Source organism: Cataglyphis hispanica, chromosome 10 (assembly GCF_021464435.1).
Source record: "Cataglyphis hispanica isolate Lineage 1 chromosome 10, ULB_Chis1_1.0, whole genome shotgun sequence".
Taxonomy (NCBI): domain Eukaryota; kingdom Metazoa; phylum Arthropoda; class Insecta; order Hymenoptera; family Formicidae; genus Cataglyphis; species Cataglyphis hispanica.
The window spans coordinates 6665249-6687258 of record NC_065963.1 but is presented as its reverse complement, the minus strand read 5'-3'; the positions used below and the strand labels follow the sequence as shown (position 1 = coordinate 6687258).

Genomic DNA, 22010 nt, shown 5'->3' with positions numbered 1-22010 from the left:
ACTGATCGAGGAGATGGCATCGCGTTCTACGATGATGAGAGCGAAAGAAATTTAACGTTCGATACTCGTCGGCGATGAAGTAACGCTGGCGCGGCGAAATTTCTCGTAGCTCGCTCCTCAATTATTCATCATTGGGAATCACGACAGGGTATCCCATTCGAGGAGCGTCTTTGATCAAAGATAGCCAAGCTCCTCCGGTCTGCCCTATCGAGCCTGAAGGATGGCGGGCAGCTGTGTACATCGCCACCGAACCGAGGAGGCGATCTTTCGATATTCTCCGAGAAAGCCAGGCACAAAGAGCCGCGGTTACACGTACAAACTGAATTCCTCAATCCCCCGACCGCAATGTACTCCGTCATTTCGCGAATAACATGCCAAGAGAATTATTCTTCTATCTACGTTTACATTCGTACGTACACACCGCTCTTAACCAGACGTTAAAAAAGTGAAAAAAAAATGTTGGCTGGTGTTTCCTCTATTAGAATCTCAGATCGGTTACATTGCGCGATTTCATGATGTTTCGATGTGATATGTACGAATTAAATAATGCTCCATCTGTGTCGCGTTCGATTCTCAAACATCTCAATTCGTTACGTAACTGATGGCGCCAAAGACACGAGTTCTCGTGCTCGAGAGCAATAAATGCGCGGCTTTAAGAGAACATCATTCCGCGTGGTAAAATTCCGAATATCAGCCAGGATTTCGCAGACTAAAGTACTCCTTACAACTATCGAGAGAGAGATTCGATCGATAAATCTTCCAATTTAAGAGTTCGTTGAAAAGTTACGGTCTCCATTATGCTGGATGGGTCCATCTACGCGATTCGCGGTGGCTTTCATGTCTCCGGTGAGAGAAAAAAAAAACCATAGAACGAGAAAAGAGATCGCGGACATCGGTTTCAAGAAGCAAGCGAAACAAACTTCCATAATCCTCGAGAAACTTACCGAGAAATGCTCTCCCCTCGGCTTTATTCAAATCCGTCGGTGGTCTCGCGAAAAGAAGTTCTGCGCTTTCGCTATTTTTATATCGAACTCTCCTGGCGAAGAGTGGTACGTGACCCGTCAAAGTTTTCGGGTTTCGTGTCGCGTAAAAATAGCCACAGCATTGTTTACTCGCTTATTCGTTTGTTTAGAAACACGACGAGGTATTTAGCAAAATTTTGAGCAATCGCTGATGCGGGACTGCAAGAATGATAATTTTTTCGCGTACACTTAACGTGCGTTTATTATCTATTTCGCCTTTGACTCTCTCTTATTTGACTTATTTCTTGTCTTCTGACACTTGGCCACGTGTTCGTTGGAAATCTCCCGAGAAGTAACATTGTACGCCAATTTGATTATGCAAAAGCTTATTTTGTGACTGGTTAGTGGAGAATCTACTTACTCTGGAGCAGGATTTCTCCAGCGTTGTGTTCCAGCCCACGCCATCAGGCATCAACCGCCCGATCTAAAAACAGAAGGGAGACGCAACGTGTTATTTCTCTGCATAAATAACAAAATTTCTTTAACCTTTGATTTAAATTTAACACTAAAACTTAAATTTTAATTAATTTTCTTTCAGAATGTAATTAATAAACAGTATTATATATTAAAAGAAACACTACAGCCTAGTATTATGAAAGTACTGCGATAACAAGTTGACACGTTTACAATGCAAAGTGCAATCTTAAAAATATCGAATCGCTTTCATTATTGCGGCACGCGGCAATTCTGGACAAGCATGCACGAACGTGGCAGCAGTGCGAGTAATAAGCGCAATACGTAATGTTATCTCCATAATTCGTGCGCGCCGGTAGCGGTAATAATTGTAATTTACAGTTACGAGACTACTAATTCTCTCTATTATATAGCGTTATGTAATTTCCTGTGCTTCTCTTCGTTTCGTTACATGCATACACGATGGAAAATCTCAAGGATATCGAAAAAATAACGTAACGAGAAAGATTGATATTTTTTCGTTATGCGTTTTCTACAATTTCGATGGAAATAAATTCAAAACCAAAAATTATATATTTGATATATTTTATTATCTATTTATTATTCTTATTTTTATATGTATTATATTCATATGTTAATCAAACATACAAAATACTGTGCTCTCATTTTAATAATAAATTTTATGTGCGTGATATAAATAATGTATTAAATAATCCCGTTTTAATTCGTTTAAATTATAAATTTAAACGATCAAAAATATGTTATTATAATTAGTAGCAAATCCGATTCATTGCATTTCATTAACGCAAAATATAATTATTAAAGCCGATCTCCACGTGATAATTACATTGCATCGTAGCATAATTAATGATTAATAATTGATCGGCAATTCAGTAAAATATCTCGGTGCCCTACAACATTCGCTACAACTTTGGAAAGCAGGATTATAAATATTTGTCGCAAGTTGGGCGATAGGAAAACTGGGATACAAGCGCGATGCAACGATATGAGGAAACAGGAGGGGGGAGGGGAGAGTTTTCCGGCGGCTCCACACAAGTCGGACGGTAGTAGCGTGTTTTACGGTGTGTACGTACGAGCTTAACGAACCGCGTCGGAAATCTCCTCTCGGTGTACTGTCGGAGAAAAGAGCGAATGTGTTGCCCATCATTCGGGCAACTTACCCCTCGACGATTCATCGTTACTGCCGCCACCGTCGGCTGACGCTCGTAACTTTGCGGAACTCATGTCGGCGGTTTAGATTTCGCGGGAATTGCGTGCGCTTTATCGCCGTCATAAATGTCCTTTAATCTGCATCAATGTGTCAAACCCGGCGATTTCGCGCAACTCGCGAAACGAGGATAACGCTGGATAACGAAAATCCTGAGAATAAAGAAGTCGAAGACGGAAGGATGATTTCTAATCTCAACAAGTTCTTAGTTTTCCTCGTAATTTTTCCTTTGTACACAATTTAATAAATTAGAAAAAGAAATAGAAATATCTCTCTCTCTTTCTCTTATTTTATCGAATGAAACTATTATGTAATATTATTACGTCTAGAATATCCGTCACAAAATATAAGTCTCTTTCCTTATTTTTTATTGGTTTTTACTGTCTCCTTCTGTCTAAAATTTTATTTTTTTTTTATAATTTAATAAAGAGGAAAAGAAAAATAAAGATTTATTCGATTGGAAAATTGATGTAAAAACGTTACGTTTAAAATGAATTTAAATGTGAAAGAGTGAGGAGAATCAAAATTCTAATCTTGACATTTTAAGTGTCCCTCGGAAATACAATATACCTCTCGCGCGTATTTGAATATTCTCGCCAACAAAAGATACGCACAATCTGAGAGCAACGATAAATCTCCGTTTTCGAGAAAGAAAATCGGCAATATTTTCACTTTACAAACGCGACAACACGTCGCCCATCACGACAATACTCAATAAAATATATCGCGCACGTATGTGTGTATAAAAAATTAAATAGTTGCTCGTGGTCGTCGAGCTACCCCATCAGACGGCGCCTACCAGTTTTTCCGGGTGCCTCAGTCGAGGATGACCCCTCGAGAGTTTATATTATGTAAGCAGCGTAGTTGTAGCGTAACTTCAGCCAGCTCATGCATATCTCAAGGAGAAGTGGGTGCCACTCCAGCTCGGTCTATGCTTTTCCCCCGGTTGAATCCCTTTCGACCGGTTTTCTCAATCCTCCAGAACCATCCAATGTTTGCCCCTTTTAAGGAACGTTCTGCTTCTTCACGCTAAACACGTCGTGCAAATAGTTTTTATACGCTTCTAGAGAAAATTATGTGTGCACGTGTATTTATGCGTGCGATGTAAGAAGGTCTCGAGAAACGTGACAAGATTAATATGCAAATTTAGCTTCAATATTAACTGTTAACAAAATGTGTATAAATTTGTTGTCAATTTTAAAGAGACACGCGTGAGATGAGATTAATGACAACTTGATGTTGCCATTTAATTACGCCGATCTGTGTTAGTTAATTTTCAAGATTAAACTTTTATTATGATAGTGCAGATAGTTTGCACGCGAATACGGCTTTTGATGAATTTTAATTTCCGAGTGATTGAAGGGATCCTACAAAGTATCTCGCACACGCCCTCTCGACGCGAAATCTGGGTCAGATTTTTACAATTTAAATAGTTTCTTTCAAATTCAAAGCACGAGAATCATCGAGTTGATCGAACCTTTCAACTCCCACCGATATCTGAAATTTTCACGCCACGCTACGCTTTTCCCGCATATAATAGTCATCGCATACGTAATGTATCGGCACGCAGTAAAGCATATTTTGCGCCAACGTAAACATCAATCTTACGCCGATGCAGATTGCTCGATAATTTTGTTATACTGTATTTTAATTTTTTTATTATTTATATCGTATTTTAATTTCATGTAACAATTTTTATTTTTTATTGCTTCGAGAATCAAATCTCTCAAAGTTGTAATTTAAAAAATCATGGTTACTGTCTCTCTCTCTCTCTCTCTCTCTCTCTCTCTCGAATGAAACAAAACTTTCTTGTAAACTTCGCCCTTTTATCGAAATCCGCCATTATTATTATATTATTCTTAAATTTCAAAGTGCTCGTGAATATTAAACGACTTGGGCGAAACGTATCGCGTGCACAATGTGCAAGGATGCATTTCCGACGCATTTACACACAAACGCAAAGATCCGTCGGATGCGGTCGTTGACATAATGCGCAACAGCGGCATTGGCTAGTTATGAGCGTTTTTTGCGAACGCAAGCACAGCGAATCCGGCCGTGGACTCGCAGCTTCAGCAGTATTGCGGGTCTTGCTCTCCTCGTATATAGAGGCATGTCCTCTCGCGTTTCCCCTTCCTTCCCCCCCCCCCTCCCCGGTCCTCTTTCGTTCGCCCCTTCTCCGCTTCCCCAACGACGCCATCATCTCGCCCCCAACCAGCTATGCACTGTCGCCCCTTCTTACTTTTTTTTTTTTCAAGCTCTCTCTTCCATTCAAGAGACGTGATTGCAGCCTGCATATTTTATGAAAGACCAGTCTACGACCGTGTATCCATCCATCCATCCATCCATCCATCCATCCAACTCGCTTGCCAGCCATCCATCTATCCATGATAGATCCGTCTGTCCATAGCCCAGGCTATATCCCAACTTTGCACTTTTCACGACAATGTCAAGACATATCCTTGTGGAGCATTTTCTTGCTACGCCAGCATCCATCTCACCCCTCCATTCCTCCCAGGACGATGTTTATTCCACTGTGCCGGAAACGAACGCAAATGTCATCGCGATACTCGCAAACCTATCAATAAAATTTTCATCCTTCCTCTCTCCAAAAAAAAAAATATATATAATTGTCTGCGCGTCATATACTTTCGCATCTCGCTGAAACATTTTTAAATAAATTTTTATTTAAATCACGCAATCCTAAAAAAAAAAAATTCTCTCCAAAACAATTTATATATATATATATATATATATATATATATATATATAATTTAAAAAATGGTTACAGAGCATGATGTATCGTTGAAGATATATGACAGCTCGAGGCTGCGACGCGTCATTTATAACATTCACACACGCATGACGGACAATGCTTTTCTGTCGCGGCGACATCAGGATCCCGTTGTTCTCGACGATGTCGCGTCTTTCTCCCGGTCGTTAGTCACGTTTACGACGGAGAAGAACCCTGACCGAATCGGGGAAAGGGTTGAGAACGGCGAAGGGGGACAAACTCGAGAGAACGGAAATTCCGATGAAGCTCCGAGAGCGCTCTTGCACGCGGGCACGAAAAATTGCTGCATTCTGCGTGCGTTGCGTATTTCGCGAAAATCCCACGTCTCTCTCATATTTCACGCGTGGTAAAAATTCGATGGAAAAAGTCACCGCATTTATCCGATATTTATTTAATCGCCAAATTCAATTTCTAATTAATTCTCTTATATATATATATATATATATATATATATATATATATATATTATTAAATTTATGTAAAAAAAAATCGCAGTTAATGACACATTTCTAGTTTTATTTAAAATTCATATAATTTGTTAATTAAAATGTTGAAGTTTTCCAAAATTTCTCAGAGATCATTTATTTCTTAGAGTTTGAATATACGGGGAGGATGCTTTCCAATCCGCGGAATTCCAATTCTCGCATCGCAAAGACTGATTGGCGCGACGCGTCCCGTTTCACCACAAGGGAAATCACGCAGGAGAGAAAGTGCGGCGCGTTTATAGAATCTGATCGATGCGGATTGCCACTCATTCCCGGAGTTCGAATTTCGTTCTATACCCGGTTTTCCGAGGGGAGATCGCAGATGAATATCGTACGCGATTCGTATCGTATCAATCTACACCGCAGCAATGAGAATTGAAATCCGATCGCACGTGCTCATTAAAACGCGATCTCGCGGATGTTCGTTTATTATTATTCTATTTACACGTTTTTTTCCGCGGCTACCCCTTCCCGCTCCGTCTTTCCACATAATGCAGAAAACATGACTTCTGCCAGATGCACTTATGTTACGCGAGAGTTATAACGCATTTCGGATGAGAATGGTATATTAATTTCGTCGTGATAAAACGGCTTTAATCATACGGCAATTAAGCGAGCGGACAGTCTCTCCATAACTTTAGAAATTCTGTATTTAATCGAAGTTTAAATTGTCTTTTCATAAGTATTCGCTTACTCGTACTGTTTCGTCTCAGTTTTTAATTTTCAAAGCAGATAAACATAATCGATTATTGTAACGAAAAAGCTTAATTTTCTCTTGCATACGAATTAAAAATAAAATAGAATTATTTTAGCTTACATTAATTATATCACGCGACGCTTTAATCGCAGGAATCGCGCGACACTTTTTTTTCCTCGCGAACCAACGCTCAAGAATTCGTTTGCCCAGCGATTCCGCGTGCTCACCCTTTTCCGGAATTTTACCGCGTCCCCTTCCTTTCTCCGGTGCTCGTCGTAATTTCCGGCTAACTGAATTCGCGCGTATTTATTTATGCTGTCTGCAGCTTAACGACCTGTAAGTACCGGCGTCTAACTTTTGCGAATAAAGGAGAAGTGCGCTTTGCGGTTGAAGAGAAAAACGAGTAAGAGGAAACGAAGAATGGCGATCGTCAATAAGTTAAAGGAAAAGAGAAAAGAGGGAGAGAAAGAAAAGAAATATAAAAAAAGAAGAAAAAAAGAAAAATCGGAGGAAAAAATAAAAGGAAAAAAATTAGAAATTACAAAATTAAAAAAAAAAGAAAGGGAAACCTAGAGAAAGGACAAATATAGTTTACAAAATCAGAGAAAGGCAAAAATAAAAAATATATTAGTTCGTTAAATATGTTCAAAAAATAAAAGTATAAAAAAGAAAAATTTAGATTCATGTTTTGTAAAGATTGATTAAGCTGAATGTTGCGCCTAAAATTAATACATACAAAACAAGGGGGTCTTTAATAGATAAATGAGCAATATTCCAACATTAGAGATCATTGGCAAGCTCAAAAAGAGTCTTTTACGGAATGTCGAGGAGCACAAAACAACAAAGGCGTGCGTGACAATCAGAGGGAATAAAGGAAGGTCGAGAGAGAGATCGTCACGCGAGTCAGAGAGCTTTAGGGAGAATGAAGTATAAAGGATTTGAGACTACGCGAAGCTGGGGAAACTCGAAACAACGATAACGAACGCGAGAGGCGGCAGAATACGATCTCTAAGAGAAACAGAAAGAAAGAGACAGACAGAGAGACAGAGAGAGAGAGAGAGAGAGGGAGAAGGAACGATTCACGCGTCGCAGGCAAGAGAGAAAGAGAGCACTCGGTGAGGGAAACAGAGGGACGAGAGAGATGGGATAACGAGGGAGGAAGACCGCGAAGATGCGGCAGTGAGGACGACAGGATAAAGAGCGTAGTGGCGGGGGTATGGTAAATGTAGTAGCCGGGTACAGGTACCGAGAGATATAGATACCGAGAGGATGTAGAACCGATGGAGAAACGCGGAACGGTCGTGCTCTCCGTACGCAGACGCGAAATTAACGGAGTACTTCGTCTCCCGCGGGAGTAATGAACGGGGGCATGAATGAGCGGAAAGTACGGCACCGAGAGACACATCGGTGTACTGCAACGCACAGTTAATGACACAGCTGCGCTGCATTCTGTGTGCACCGTGCCCCGGCGCTACCTCCTTTGGCTCAGTTCTCCGCGCACGCAAGGCTGCTGATATTTTCCGGCTACGCGGCAAAACGTGTGGAATGAGCGGATTGTCCGGAAAGTAATGGCACGATATACACTTTTCCGGATTCTTCAACTTTTGAAAATTCTAATTTCAAAATAATAACAAAGATTGTCGAGCGTTTAAATGCTCCAGAATCGCAGAAATTAATTTTTCTGAAAACTTTCAGTAAACATTTCTGCTGTCAAAAAAAAATCACACCTGTTAAAAATTCCCATGTTTTTGAAATGAATTTAAAGGAATTCAAGAGATGCAGAAATTACATGACAAAACTACACTTAAATTTACGTTTTCCTTTTTCTCAGCCTAGTTAACATATCCGAGTAATTTTTTGCAGATACTTAGTTGATAATGTAACGTCGGCTTGATATTCATCTCTTATCGATATTTATCGATACTTTTTCCTGGAGCACTTCCTGGAGTGCTGATTTTCGAATTGATTTAATATCGTAACATCGTATCTAGATATAATATGTACGAGAGATTTGCAAATGTCCGTTAGACGGTGATTCCGCGCGCAATGTACGCGTGTATGTGTGCGGCAAGCAGAGGCGAGATGCCCGTACACGGAGCGATGTCGAATCGCGCGTGAGCGTATATATACGAGCTCGTACGTTACACACACGGCCGTGTAATTGCGATTCCGATGCGCATAACCTTCTGCACTCCGGGGTTATATACCGTATTCGTTTACCTTTGCCTTGCACGGAATTACTTTCATCGCGTCTGGATAATTAATTTACCGTACGAGTAATTAGTCGAGAGCGAGAAGTAATAAATTAAACACTGTTTAATTAACCGGCATTTTGTTGGGAGGTAATTCAGCTGTGAAATATACATCGCGTCCGAAAAGCGCCTTCTTCCGCGTGACTTTCTAACGGAAATTTATTTATCGAGCGCGTTATTTTGAAACTTCCTAATATTAATTTTTAAATATTTCGATAAAAAGAAAAAAGATATTAATATAATCTAATCTCTTCTATTGATTTCTCTCAAAATTCCAAAAGCAACGCTCTCGCTAATTATTACTTTATTTGTCGAGAAACTTCTCTCACTATCGTTTAATTTTTCCAAAATAATATGATTGTTTGGAACGTCCTATTTGCACATTAACCTGAAGAAAATCCGTTACGCTTAAAAATTCATCAAAGAGTCTCATCCACCAATATATCTCGACCAAATATAAAATATATTCCGTGCCTATCCGCAGTTTTTGATTACGCACAACGCCATTATCTGCACAATTCATCAAAGAGCCCGATCGCTCTTTGATAAATCGGCAACGCGCGTAATTTACGACGCGCGGAATCGCCGGCACGCGAAATACGCACGCGATCGACGCATCGCGAAAAAGCGAGCGTAATCAACTCGTCGCGGCTCTCGACGGCGAGGCCGAAAACCGCGAGAAAAAAAGGCGAGAGAGAGAGAGAGAGAGAGAGAGAGAGAGAGACGCGACGTTTCCATTACGAACGCTCGGGCGCGTCGGCGGAAATGTAAATGATCGCGGTCGGACATGTGCGGACGAATGCAAATACAAACACAAGGGAGATAGGACGGAGAAGAAGCGGGGAGAATCGAGGACGATCACCTCTATACGACCAGGATAAAGCCGGGGTGAGTGTGACCCACTGACCGCTGCCCATGACGAGAGAACGTCCGAAAAAAAGCGATGACATTTCCCTCTTTTCGGAGCGTTTTCCCGTTTTTCTCGTTTGCGCGCTTTAATCCATTTTATAGTTAAAAATGTTCCAATTCGAAGCCGCGATCCTACGAACAATTGTTTGCCCTTCCGATTTTGTTTAACCAAAGAAAACACGACGTTGCTGCGTCGCGAATATTGCATCAAGGATTGGTCGAATGTAAAATTTGAAAACGACAACGCTTGTTATAAAATCACGAAATAGAAAAGTGAAAAAATAAAATAATTAACGTAAAGATCTTTTTTATGCAAAATAAAGAGAATTTTTTTTTTTTTTTAATAACATTTAATAAAAACATTTCTCATATTGAATAAATTTTTAATAATTTACTTTTTAATATTCAATATTTGCGTATAAGTATTTAGAGATAAATTATAACAAAACTAAAAAATTTCACATCAGAATGTAAAGGAATATATATTCGCACAGCGAATAGCCAAAACAATTAATTGCACGAAATTTTCTATCAAAAGGGATGAAGTCTGAAAAGGACAATTAGCTATGGATACAGCGCGCGGTCTATACGAAAGTCACATTTTGTTAATTTTATGGTAATTTATTCGCGCGGATTGCACGTACATATTGATTGATAAAATCGAGGCTCTAATTACTTGCGACGGGAATGCACATTCATTTATCAACCCGCTTTTGTCAATTCGGCTTTAATTTAGCAGGCAGATAAGTCCGTAATTAATTGATAATGACGCAAAACATTGACAATTAAATATTACAGATGGCTGAGAAGTTTTTTGCGTTATCTCTTTTTTCGCTTCCTTTTTTTACAGGATCAAATAGTATTTATTCACGTGTGTTCAAAATTCTGCGAGGCATTAAGCGCATGAAAATGATTCAAACGAAAGATCTCGAGGTTTCCAGCAAATAACTGATTACTTTGGGCGAAAAGAGGAAGTAACACCCGCGAATATAAACCGTAAATTTAAAATTTACTTCGCGACTCCGTCCGCCGTAAATAAACCAGGAGCGGTTTCGAGAATTTAATAACCGCCGCGAGAGACGAAAAGTCCCTTCTCCCTCTCTATGCCCTCTTCGCCAATTTCGGATGCAATATTAAACGTACCCCGCCTCGTAATTGTGCACGCACAGGATACAGCGACCATTATAAATATGTATCAGCGCGTGTTGAGCGAGGATTAATCGAGCAAATTGATTTACCTTCTCTCGGCGAAATTCCCTTAAACTGGTGCGCTGAATTAAAGAGCGAAACGACATATCTTTGTAAGAGCGTTTTTTTTTTTTTTTACTTAAGAATACACATTATATAACAGTTATTATTATATAACAAATGTCAGATATAATGGAATAAAATTTTAACTGGTGTAAACTTTATCGCGCATTCAAATAATATACATGTGACAAAATATAGAATTAATTATTGTGATAATTCTCATAAAATCAATCATGAGCGTCGAAAAAATTTCGAGAAATATTTTATAGAAGCTTGAGAAAAGCTCGCCATTCCATTGACATTCTGCCATCCAACATGTGTTCCAACATTATCGATCAATGTAATTCGTTGTGTTCGTGTCTAACCAAGCATATGTACACCGTGAAGGAGATTCTTTCTTTGAGAAAAAAAGTTATAGGACGAATAAAAGCTCAGCGAAAAAAGATGACCTCGCCATTCACATTTGTGACGATTACCCGCTGTTATCGGCAAGATGAACACTACTGACACTCGGTCTAACCATATCAAGCGCGCCCCAAACGTCATTTCGACTCGGATAAGAGAGGGCAGATTCTATCTTATATTTTATGTAATATACGCGCGCGCGAGCGCACACATATACACGTCTGCATGTCGGATATATATTTCATAAAGTGTTCCTCGACTCCCGGGATAATAAAATAAATGAGTAACCGGCGAGAGAGAGAAGAGGAACAAAGCGAAGGAAGCAGGGCGCCAAGATGAGAAAAATCCGACAAGAGTCTGCTCTACAACGGGAAATATGAAATTGCCAGTGTGAATTGTGCGATTATTTTGAACTGCGTTTTGAACAATTGAAGCGATTGCGATTGATGTTTTTTTAAATAATATTTAATTTTATAAATAAATCATGAAAATATATTTAAAAATATAAGAAGAAAAGAAAAATATTAAAAATCGCTATTTGATCAACTGGTCTGTGTGTATGTTACCTTTTCTATTTTAAATTTTCAAACTAACTACAATCACAAAGATTACATCGATAATAATAATATTACGTTTACATTAATATCACATGCAATTTTCAGTTGAGCAATAAAAATCGCTATCTATTTTCTTAATAAGATATCTCTTTGATGTAACGCGTCTATGAAGGGCGGTCTGATGTCCTGAAATAAAAATTTCCCTTTGATCCGAACCGGACACACAGATCTCTCCGATGATCCTTATTACAGCTTGCTTCAGTCGCGCGCGAAATCGAATCGGATCGGTTTGATAATTCCGAGTTTCATCGTGCGCGCGTACAAAAAGTTCCATCGATCGAACAAAAGGGTTGAGGAGGTCTTCCTGTCATCAGCGGGTTTGTTGAACCGCTATTCGTCGTCGCGTCGGAAAGCCATCGTGGCGCATAAGGAAAGCGAATGGCCGAGAAAATTGAAAGTCTGCGGGGACGAAGGATGGGGGAAGACGAAGATATTCGCCGGACCAGATCCAGGAATCGCCGTTATTAACGAGCGAGCGCGCTCCGACAGCGACCGTTAGAATATTGAGGCAGTTTCATCGCAAGATGAAGCGACGCAGAAGCGACCGAGCTATCGCCGACTGATTGGTCCGCGCCGGTTTAAAGCGAAGGGAAAAAAAAAAGAAAAAGTAAGTCCAAGTCGTAAATTACAGCCGGCGATTCCTTGATTCGATCGAAGACGTGGAATATCCCGAAGCCTCCCTCGAACGTGACCAGAGGGTTGCTTCGGGTAAAAGAGAGAGAAAGAAAGAGAGCGCGCTCTCTCGCGATGGTGGAAACTAATGATCGCAACTTGGTCGATCCATTTATCGAATTAGTCGCAGAGAGCTGGAAAGTACTGGCGGTCTTTAGCCTTCTCGAGAAAAAAAAAAAAAAAGAAAAAAGAAAAATTGTCCTCATCCCATCTATGTGATTTTTACGGTATCTCGTGTACACGCGCGATCTCTTAGACTGTAATTTACAATGTCGGGATTCATTGTAAATTAGAGAGCATTAACATGCTAATGCTACTTTACCAAACAATAGTATGTAAATATATTGTATATGTTACGCATTGCGTGTACATTCAGTAGAGCTTGAAAATACGCTCTCAATGTATCTTGTAATTTCACGAAATTATATGAATACAAAGGATGCCTCTAAAAAAACATACATGCAAATGAAGATGAGAATGCATTCGTGTCGAAATTCGTGCTACGGATAACGTTACGAAAAAGAAAGAAAAAAATATTTAAAAACCTGAGCAAATTTAAAGCGAACTTAGTCTTTCTGAGAAAGTCTTATCGAGTACGAGAGAGAGAGAGAGAGAGAGAGAGAGAGAGAGAGAGTGAAGTCAATTTTTAAAGGAATAGCCATCTCCTTTCCTTTCAAGCACCGTCATCAAAGTTTCATGAGAAAAACGTAAGACAACGTAAAGTGTCGGTCGGTTTAATAAAATATGAGGCTATCGATTACCGGCTTTGCTTTTACTTACAAAATGCAAACTTTCAACGTATCGCGCACACTTAATCCAACAATTTCATCTATAAAACGCGAAATGAGAAGTAGCTCTTAATTAATCATACCTCAAAGTAATTCACGCTGATCATGAAACAGCAATTAATCGCTTTATTAATATTTGCTTTGCAGATTTTATTTTCCCGATTTTATCTCCGAATTAAAATACGATAATCGATTTACGATAAAATAAAATTTATTTCGAGTGAAGAGCAAAAAAGCCGGCAGAGTTGTATTTACATCTTTCGCAAATATATGTATAATATATATAAATTAAAAAAAAAAAAAATATTTTATTCCAATAGTCCCCTTCTTTTTCGCAATTATACATCGTTGCGGCGTGATCGATTGACGATGAGAAGTGAATTATTAACCGCAAAAATGCTCCGCGTGAATAACGTATTACGGGATTAAATAATATCGACGCTGGCAGGTGCGAGGAGCTTTTCTAGATCCAGCTTAGCACTTCGGAAATGATAGTCTTAAGAAGATTCCCGATGGGAAATAAATTGTCCCGCGACCCCTCCCATCGGCCCCGCTCGTATTCCATGGAGCCCCATAACTTCATATTCCGTAGCGGCGAAATTTTGCTCGCAACAACTCGTGCGTATTATCGATCAGCTGACGGGAGAAACTTTCGTCGTGTTGCGTAGAGATAAGAAAAGATATTTCAAGCCAGTGTTTTATAGGAATCTGCATTTAAATTAGACTTTCTCTGTCTTTCTCTTCCCCCTTTCTCCCTCGCTATGCAATTTAGTGTATTAATTATGATTATATCGACCATTAAGTCATTAATTATCATCACTTTAGCGCACCGTGCGGTTTGGGTATATCAATTAAAATTAAAATTATATTGCATATTAAAGTGTTAATTATTAACACGGATGTCGCGTATTGCTACGAAAATTGAATAAGCCAAGTGATGCTCGAGCGGATAAAACGATTTTATTCGAGATAATTTTTCCAGATTTTTCGTCTCTATATTTTCACGGACTTCTCTCTCTCTCTCTCTCTCTCTCTCTCTCTCTCTCTCGCATCCTAAAAACAGAGCCTAACAAGTTCGCGCATCTGGGATAGCAGACTCCGTCTCTGCTATCGAGACTTTATTCGCGCGATGTGCGCGGTACAAATTTCGAGAGGGATGGCGAAATAAGATAAAAATCCCCTGTGAGCTGAAATCCCCGGATTTTTTCAAAGCTATCTATTTGCCGCGCCACGGCAAATAGCTGCTAACGCGAAAGCAGGTTAACGACTCCGAAGAAACTGTAAAAAGAATCCGTCTTCTCTTCTCGCGTAAATATGCGATGGAATAAATAAATAAATAAAGACTTTAAGATCTAAGCACAGTCAGCGGTTAACTCCCAGATTTGCATTCGCAAGATTTATGCGAATCGCCGTTTATGCATTGTTACCTTTATGTTTAATTAATAAAGAGAGAGAGAGAGAGAGAGAGATGTTCTCTGACGCGCGGAAACGACCACGACGGAATAATAATTATCGCAAAGTTTTCACTTTATGCGCGCTCTCTCGCAAACTCGTCTCGGAAGCTGTCGCAAACAGTTTCGCAATTTGCACGACGTCATTATTGTGCGGTTTTAATCGTGACATCGATACGCACGATACGGACACGCGCTACCGCAAATCAAAATATCTATATTAAATATTTTGCGTATTTTCCCTCCATGCACATTTTCCCATCGCATCGTGAAACGAACATTTCGCTGATTGCATTTCTGAAGCTGCATAATTACATTTTTTATTTATTTCATCTGTGCCGTTAAACGGTGGAAATGAAATATCTCTTTAATCTCTCATTTCATTAAGCAAAGTCTAGCTTCTTTTAACGAAATTTTGAAAACTTAACAATTCGTTGATACATTAAATTTTATACTTATTCCAATTTATTAGTTTTTATTTTATTCTTTATTTTGAGACCTGAATAAATTTCTCTAAAGAAAGTTTATGTCAAGAATAAATCAGAGCATCCGCCACAGAGTCGATCAAAAGAATCTCGGTCGCATTAATCGCCCGGTTAAACTCTATCGATCAAAGTCACCCCTTATTATCGGTCGCGATAAAATAAAGTCGGGGCAAGCCTTGACCAATTTGTTTGCCGATGCAAAATATCTTATATGAATAATATTAATCAAATAAACATATATCATAATCTCGAGGAAATCATAAATCTTACAAATACAACATGTAACCAACGAAATTTAATTTCTCGAAAGAAATTCAGCGCATAATCCGTAGATTATTCAACATTCGACAAAAACATAATTTCAGGTCAATTATTCACTGAGATATCGATCGAGCGATTATATGATTCTGGGACACTGTGTATTTAATTGGCTAATCTCAATGACTATGATAATTAGTAGTAGTTTTGCAGCGATTTATCACAATTAACGTCATGTTTTCACCGAACGTACGCCAATTAGTTAATCATCAATTTATGTCGTCATTAATGTTGAATGACGCCGAACTATATTGGTACAATTGAAGCGCAGCAACGTGCGTTCGTGCGTTTACGATACGAATTCGATGCAGGACGAACCGGGAATAATCTAAACAGGTCATCACACTTTAAATTGCGGAAGCAACACACGACGTTCGTTCGACTACGGAGAAGATTAGACGACAAGAACGAGATATAAAGAGCGCATCGTCCTGTAAACTAATCCCCGTCCTGGCGGCACGTCAAGTCCTTCCACGGGTCTCGTTATTGCGTTTTATGCCGGTGAGCGACGAGCGTACACACACGCTCGTAAGATAGTCGCGTGAAAAATGAAGCTTTAATGGCTTCGACCCGTGGCGCAATTATGTCACCGTTTTATGGGAGAAAACGATTTATGCGAACGCGAGTGCAATTAAATGAACCCGATGAGCCTTTAGGCGACGTAAATCAATGAACGAGCGTTAAAATATTTAATAGCTCTGACATTATGTATCAACGATTGCATAATGTTATTAAACTATTGGTAAATTTTCGTGACCCAAACATTACGAATATACATTGTTAATTGTCCAAGTCGATTAAATGTTGATCATAAGTTACACTAAAGAAAATATATTAATTATAATTATTTTTTTTTCAAGTCTGCACGAAAGGCGTATCTTTTGCCAATTAGTCGTAATATTACATTAAGTTCTCTTTTGTCTTTATTAAATCGGCCTTCTATTAATGTAATCTAATCTCATATAACTTCAGTGTCATGGAAAAATGTCAAAATTTCATTCCACTGATTGAGAAATGTGTGCCTGACGAAGAACGCGTCGATCGGTTGGCTAATAAAATTTTCCCACGTCCATTAATCGCGCGAGATCAAAGCGCGGTTGAAAATCCTCCCTCGCACGAGATACAAAGCGCGACAACAATGGTGTCGAATTCGGGCGAGCCCGTTTGCCCGATATCATTGTCTAAAGTCTAAACGATATCGGACGAGAAGAGAGACCGAGCGAAAGACGAGCAGGCGGGAGGCAGGGGAGGGCGAAAAGGACGGCGATAAGGGGGAGAGCCCTCTGATTCTGGGGCGTCACTATGGCGACTTCCAAACTCCGCATCCCCTCGCAACAACCTACATCCCCCACGTTCCACCCTTGGTAACCTTTCGAGGCTAACATACCTAGACCACCGTCATCCCAATTCCACCGGGAAACACGACGGAGCCGCCGCCGGTTTTCGGACCACGACCGACGTAACGACGTTGCGACGTCCGGTCTTTGTTGTCACCCAGTTTAATCTTTTCGCCTCCCCCTCCCCCTCGCCGTCCCGGTAGAACGTGCTCTATTTCTGTCCGTGCTCGTTATGTCGTCCTCCGCCCTTCTTTCTTACTCTTCTTTTTTTTTCCATGCAATCGCTTTCGTATCGCCGCCAATATCGAATTTCCTCGAGACCGGGATAACTCCATTTTTTCCGTAGTTTTCCTCTCATCTTCTTATGTATCTTCTTTTCTCTCTCTCTCTCTCTCTCTCTCTTTTTCTCTTTAGATAAAACTTGCGATAACCCTCGATTCTTTTCTTCCTGTCGCGCAAAATATTCGGAATCTTATTTAAATAAATTATTTTTCGAAAGACAACGCTCTCTCCATTCGATTTGTGAAAAATTCCATTATCTGATACTGACAATGAGATAAAGATCGGGCAGGTTTACTTTGTTCCGAATGCATAAACTGTAGGGTCGCGTTCACTATTATCCGAAGGAGCTAGTACGCGCGAACCGGCGCTTGTTTTCATTATGATGTGCGTATCGCGGAATAATCTAGCCTCTAGCCGCGTTAGCCGAGTATGCCTAGAACAGCAACATTGTGGCGCCTATGACTGGCTCGAGAGAGAGAGAGAGAGAGAGTACAACACCGCCTTGTCACCCAATTTAATCTCCATATCCACTTGTAGAGAGCTCGGTCACGCTTTGTTCGCACCGTGCTCCCTCGATATGGTCTCTACTCCATCCACACACTTCTCTCTTCCTCGTCCTTTGTGCTCTCCGTCAATGAAAGAACTACTCTACCGGTCACACAACTCGCCGCAACTTTTTCGCTGACAAATATTCTCACCCGGCGGCATATATCGATGTCGTAGGCGCGGCCAGGTTATTGTCTCCGCGGCCGGAGATTATTTGAAATAGCAAGGAATTATCAATTTTCTTCTTAATAAGTAAAAAAAAATTCAATAACTTTCAAGTGCATTCATCCCATAGGACTTCGGAGATTTCTTTCCTTTTCAAAAAGTGAACTTTAAAATCGGAGAAACGATAATTCTAATGGCAATCCGCGAAAAGTTGTCGCATTCTCGGCGCGGATTAAGGTCTTGACCAAGAAGAATAGAGAAGCCGGTGTCTTTGCATGGTATCTTAATACAGTGGCGATCGATATGTCAATGATACGGTTCGAAAACGTGCCGAACGAACAATCGATCAACTTCCTCGTCTCTTTTTCATCGATTCTAGTCACAAAACACAGAAGAGAGAGAGAGAGAGAGAGAGAGTGAGTTGTTATAACTAAATTCCGGCTACACAAGTGAATGGAAGGAAGCGGATTCGATCTTCGTATCTCGTAAACTTCTTCGCGACATAATGGAGCTACTATATGCGAGCGCTAAGTTTATGCTCGTATCAAGTTAGTCTGGCCTACAATTTAACGGTGCCGCGACGTTAATGCCGTACTGCATCTCGAATGTGTAGGTACATTGAAGATTCCGCCTCACCCCTTCCTCCACTTCTCCGAATCGCAGAAATGAACGCGGCTTCGAATTAGTAGCTTCAAAGATACGTTTATGTCGAAGGCAAACTCTCCCTCCCCGTGACGATCGATAGCGTAATCTGTCATCTGCCTTTCGACGGCTGCATTTTAGGGAGGAAACGCTATCTGCGCGCTCACGCGTACAGAAATTTCGCTAAGGGATACTAAACTGGCAAAAGGGACGCGATTATATATATATATATATATATATATATATATATATATATATATATATGTATATGTATATATAGTCGCCGGTCTAACTCGATGGTTATGAGCTCGAGGGTCACGTTATGTAGCGCCATCGACCCTTATCGTTACCAGTATGGTTTAATCTACGACCGTCCTTTCTCTGATCCGGCTCTCATTTTATGTCTCCGCTTTTCGTTACGAATCCGCACCCTATTCTTTATCCTCGCTTCCTGAAACGACCGGGTGAGGAACATTTCCGGTTGTCGCCCTACGCTTTGGCCGGCAACATAACTGCTGATCTGTAAGTCGGTTACCAACTCGACCGTGACCACGATTAGACTCGTGGCGACTGCCAATCTGATCTGGGGATCCTGCGGCTGATGGACGGCGAGGGAAATAAGTAACACCAGGAGTAACGAAATAGATTACGAATTGCATCGCGTGACCGAGCAAATATCTTGAGCTGCTTAATCGCTTTTAACTAAAATAATATATATTTTATATATATATATATATATATATATATATATATATATTCCATTTAAAATATATATTTAATTTATTTATCTTTAATATATATTTTCTATATATTAATCTCTTTGATAAACGTTACGCTGAGAAAAATATGAATTGAGAAAACCGTATTGTTTTAATTTACGCATTAAAAGAAACACGTATACTTAGTCCTTCTTACAATAGCACACCCTATAATTTTCCATTTCTTTGTCCTATAGCGAATTTTTTCTTGAGAAGATAAAGAAACATACAAATCTGTGTTCGTACAACGAAATAAAAGCTCCTGTTACACAAACATATCCTCGCAAGTCTCGAGCCGGCGGCGTGTCTCTGATAATTCTGATTAATGATACCTCCATTCCGTATTATTATTCGAGTATCAAAGTAGCGCGGAAAACGGCGGAGCCCGCCTCGCGCACGTTTTCGCAACTATTCGCCGACATGCGAGGCGAATAAACTATCTTCATCGGCGTCCTATATCTGCCAGTCGAGCTCTGTCACGCGAGGCGGCGTTTCGCATGCAAAATCGACGGACTGGATAACCGACGAGAGAGAGAGAAAAAGAGCGAAAGAGAAGCACATTTCGAACTCTGACCTCGCTTTCTGTGGCGACCCAGACTCGTTATATGCCGGCCGAACGAGAATACGTTTTCGCGAAAATGATTCAACCGTTTCGCGAGCATATATACAAGTATATTTATATACATATATGTGTGTGTGTGTGTGTGTGTGAGTTCGTCCCGAGAATTGGTTTTATCGATGCGACGCGGAAGTGGAACGCGACACTTCCTAGTTTCAAGAGACCGTGGGAGATAGAACTCGGGAGATACCTTTCGCAACCCGATTGTGCAAGTATTCGGAAGAAATGAAAGACGCGAAAGTTGCACCATTGCGGTGCGCGCCATATTAAAACGATAAGAAGTTAAATTGCTTTGGATATATAAAATACAGGGCGATTCGTGTATCTAATTGTCTCGCTCACGCGCTGGAAATAATAAATGAACACGGAGGAAAATCCCCGTGAGATTGGTCGAGAGAAACTCGGGTAGAAATAAATTGGCATGATTAATAACATGTAATTAGTATAAAATTTAAATTCCTTTATTTCTCACAATTGAATGAATTTTTTGGAAAGTATTCTGCAGCGTTTTTTTTTTTTTTATTTTCCTCGCGATAAACTTCTAATAATTGGCTTCCCTCCGTTCGTAATTCAAAATGCGTAACCCTTGATTCTGAAGCATCAAAGCTCGCTTCAAAAACGTGCTTCAATTTTTAATTGAAGCCCGCTTCGATCGCTGATATGACATGTAGACACTACCCTAAAAGTTTCGAAAGGTTCTTTATCTCACGTCCATACTTTCTCCCTTCATGCCAACGCAAATTTTTCGAGTGCCTACATTGATTCACTTAAAAAAAATCACCATGTGAAATATTTCGAATAGATATTGAACGTCGAATAAACTGACGAACAATTTTTATAGATAAATAATTTAATATATAATTTTTTTCCTAATTTCTTATCTTAAACATTTCATCAAGTAGTGATATTAAAATTTCTGTTAAATCATAATTTGCTTGAAATTATATAAATAAAATACGAGATACTATTTTTATGACTCGTTAAAAAAAAAAGACACAATTGCCAATCTGTCGTTATCTCCACACTTCTAACGGAAAAAAATAGCATTACATAGGTCGTGAAATATCCGTATAAAGAAGAAAGCGAAGATACTTGCGAAATATCCTGCGGGTAACGATTGTGAAACGTCATGGAAATGTGCAACCATCTCACCGAGAGAGATATGAAAAAAAAAAAGAGGAGAAAAGAGAGCGGATCTTTTACACCGCTTGCCACTTTGCCGGTTTTTATTCAGATATCGCGGAGACATTTCCGTGACTCAATGAGCCATGAGCAGTCTGCCGACGTGTCGATCGCAAATCTGCGGTGGAAAAAACGAGGGAGAGAGAAAAGAGAGGAGAGCATTCTTTAGAATTCGTCGTAAAAAAAAAAAAAAAAACATTACAGCTGGCGGAATATCGTTTGACGGCGCCGGATCGATCGGATATTTCGTCCTTGCCGTGGAAATCGAACGTCTCGCGATGCATCTTGGAAATAACGTGCACGAGCATACCGAACCCGCTGCTTTATTGTCCGACAGGCGAGCTGATATATGGCGAAGACAATCCCGCCCCAAGGAAACGTTATTTCTGACCGCGATGGCCCCGGTAACCTTCCCGCAATATCCGTAGTACGTTCTTGTCTCGTGGAAACGCGCTCGTTTATTTTTGACCGGCGCGAAGAAGCAAAAAGATCAGGTAAAAGGGCGAATGTCGACGACGAAAAGGAACGATAATGTCATTCATTAAATTCCGGAAAAAAAAAAGCAGGTATAAGGGAATCACTTGCACTAACCGAATATCTCTGTTAAAGGATGGCTAACCTGCTCGCGCGACTTTCATAAAAGATGAGTGAAAAGGACGATGGATATTACCTTCCAAGTGAAAACGCAATGTCT

At 40.0% G+C, this 22010-nt stretch overlaps 1 protein-coding gene across 8 annotated transcripts in view; it reads right to left on the bottom strand.

Moving 5' to 3' along the window:
- The window catches only part of LOC126852314 (uncharacterized), a 163675-nt gene that overhangs the window by 83823 nt on the left and 57842 nt on the right, over positions 1–22010 (bottom strand). For all 8 annotated transcript variants that reach the window (XR_007687813.1, XM_050596986.1, XM_050596987.1 and 5 more), the window contains one exon: positions 1384–1446. Coding sequence is in view for 7 of the 8 variants with exons in the window: in XM_050596986.1 (XP_050452943.1) it covers positions 1384–1427 (44 nt within the window). In the remaining variant the exon portion in view is untranslated. The remainder of the gene's footprint in view (positions 1–1383; positions 1447–22010) is intronic.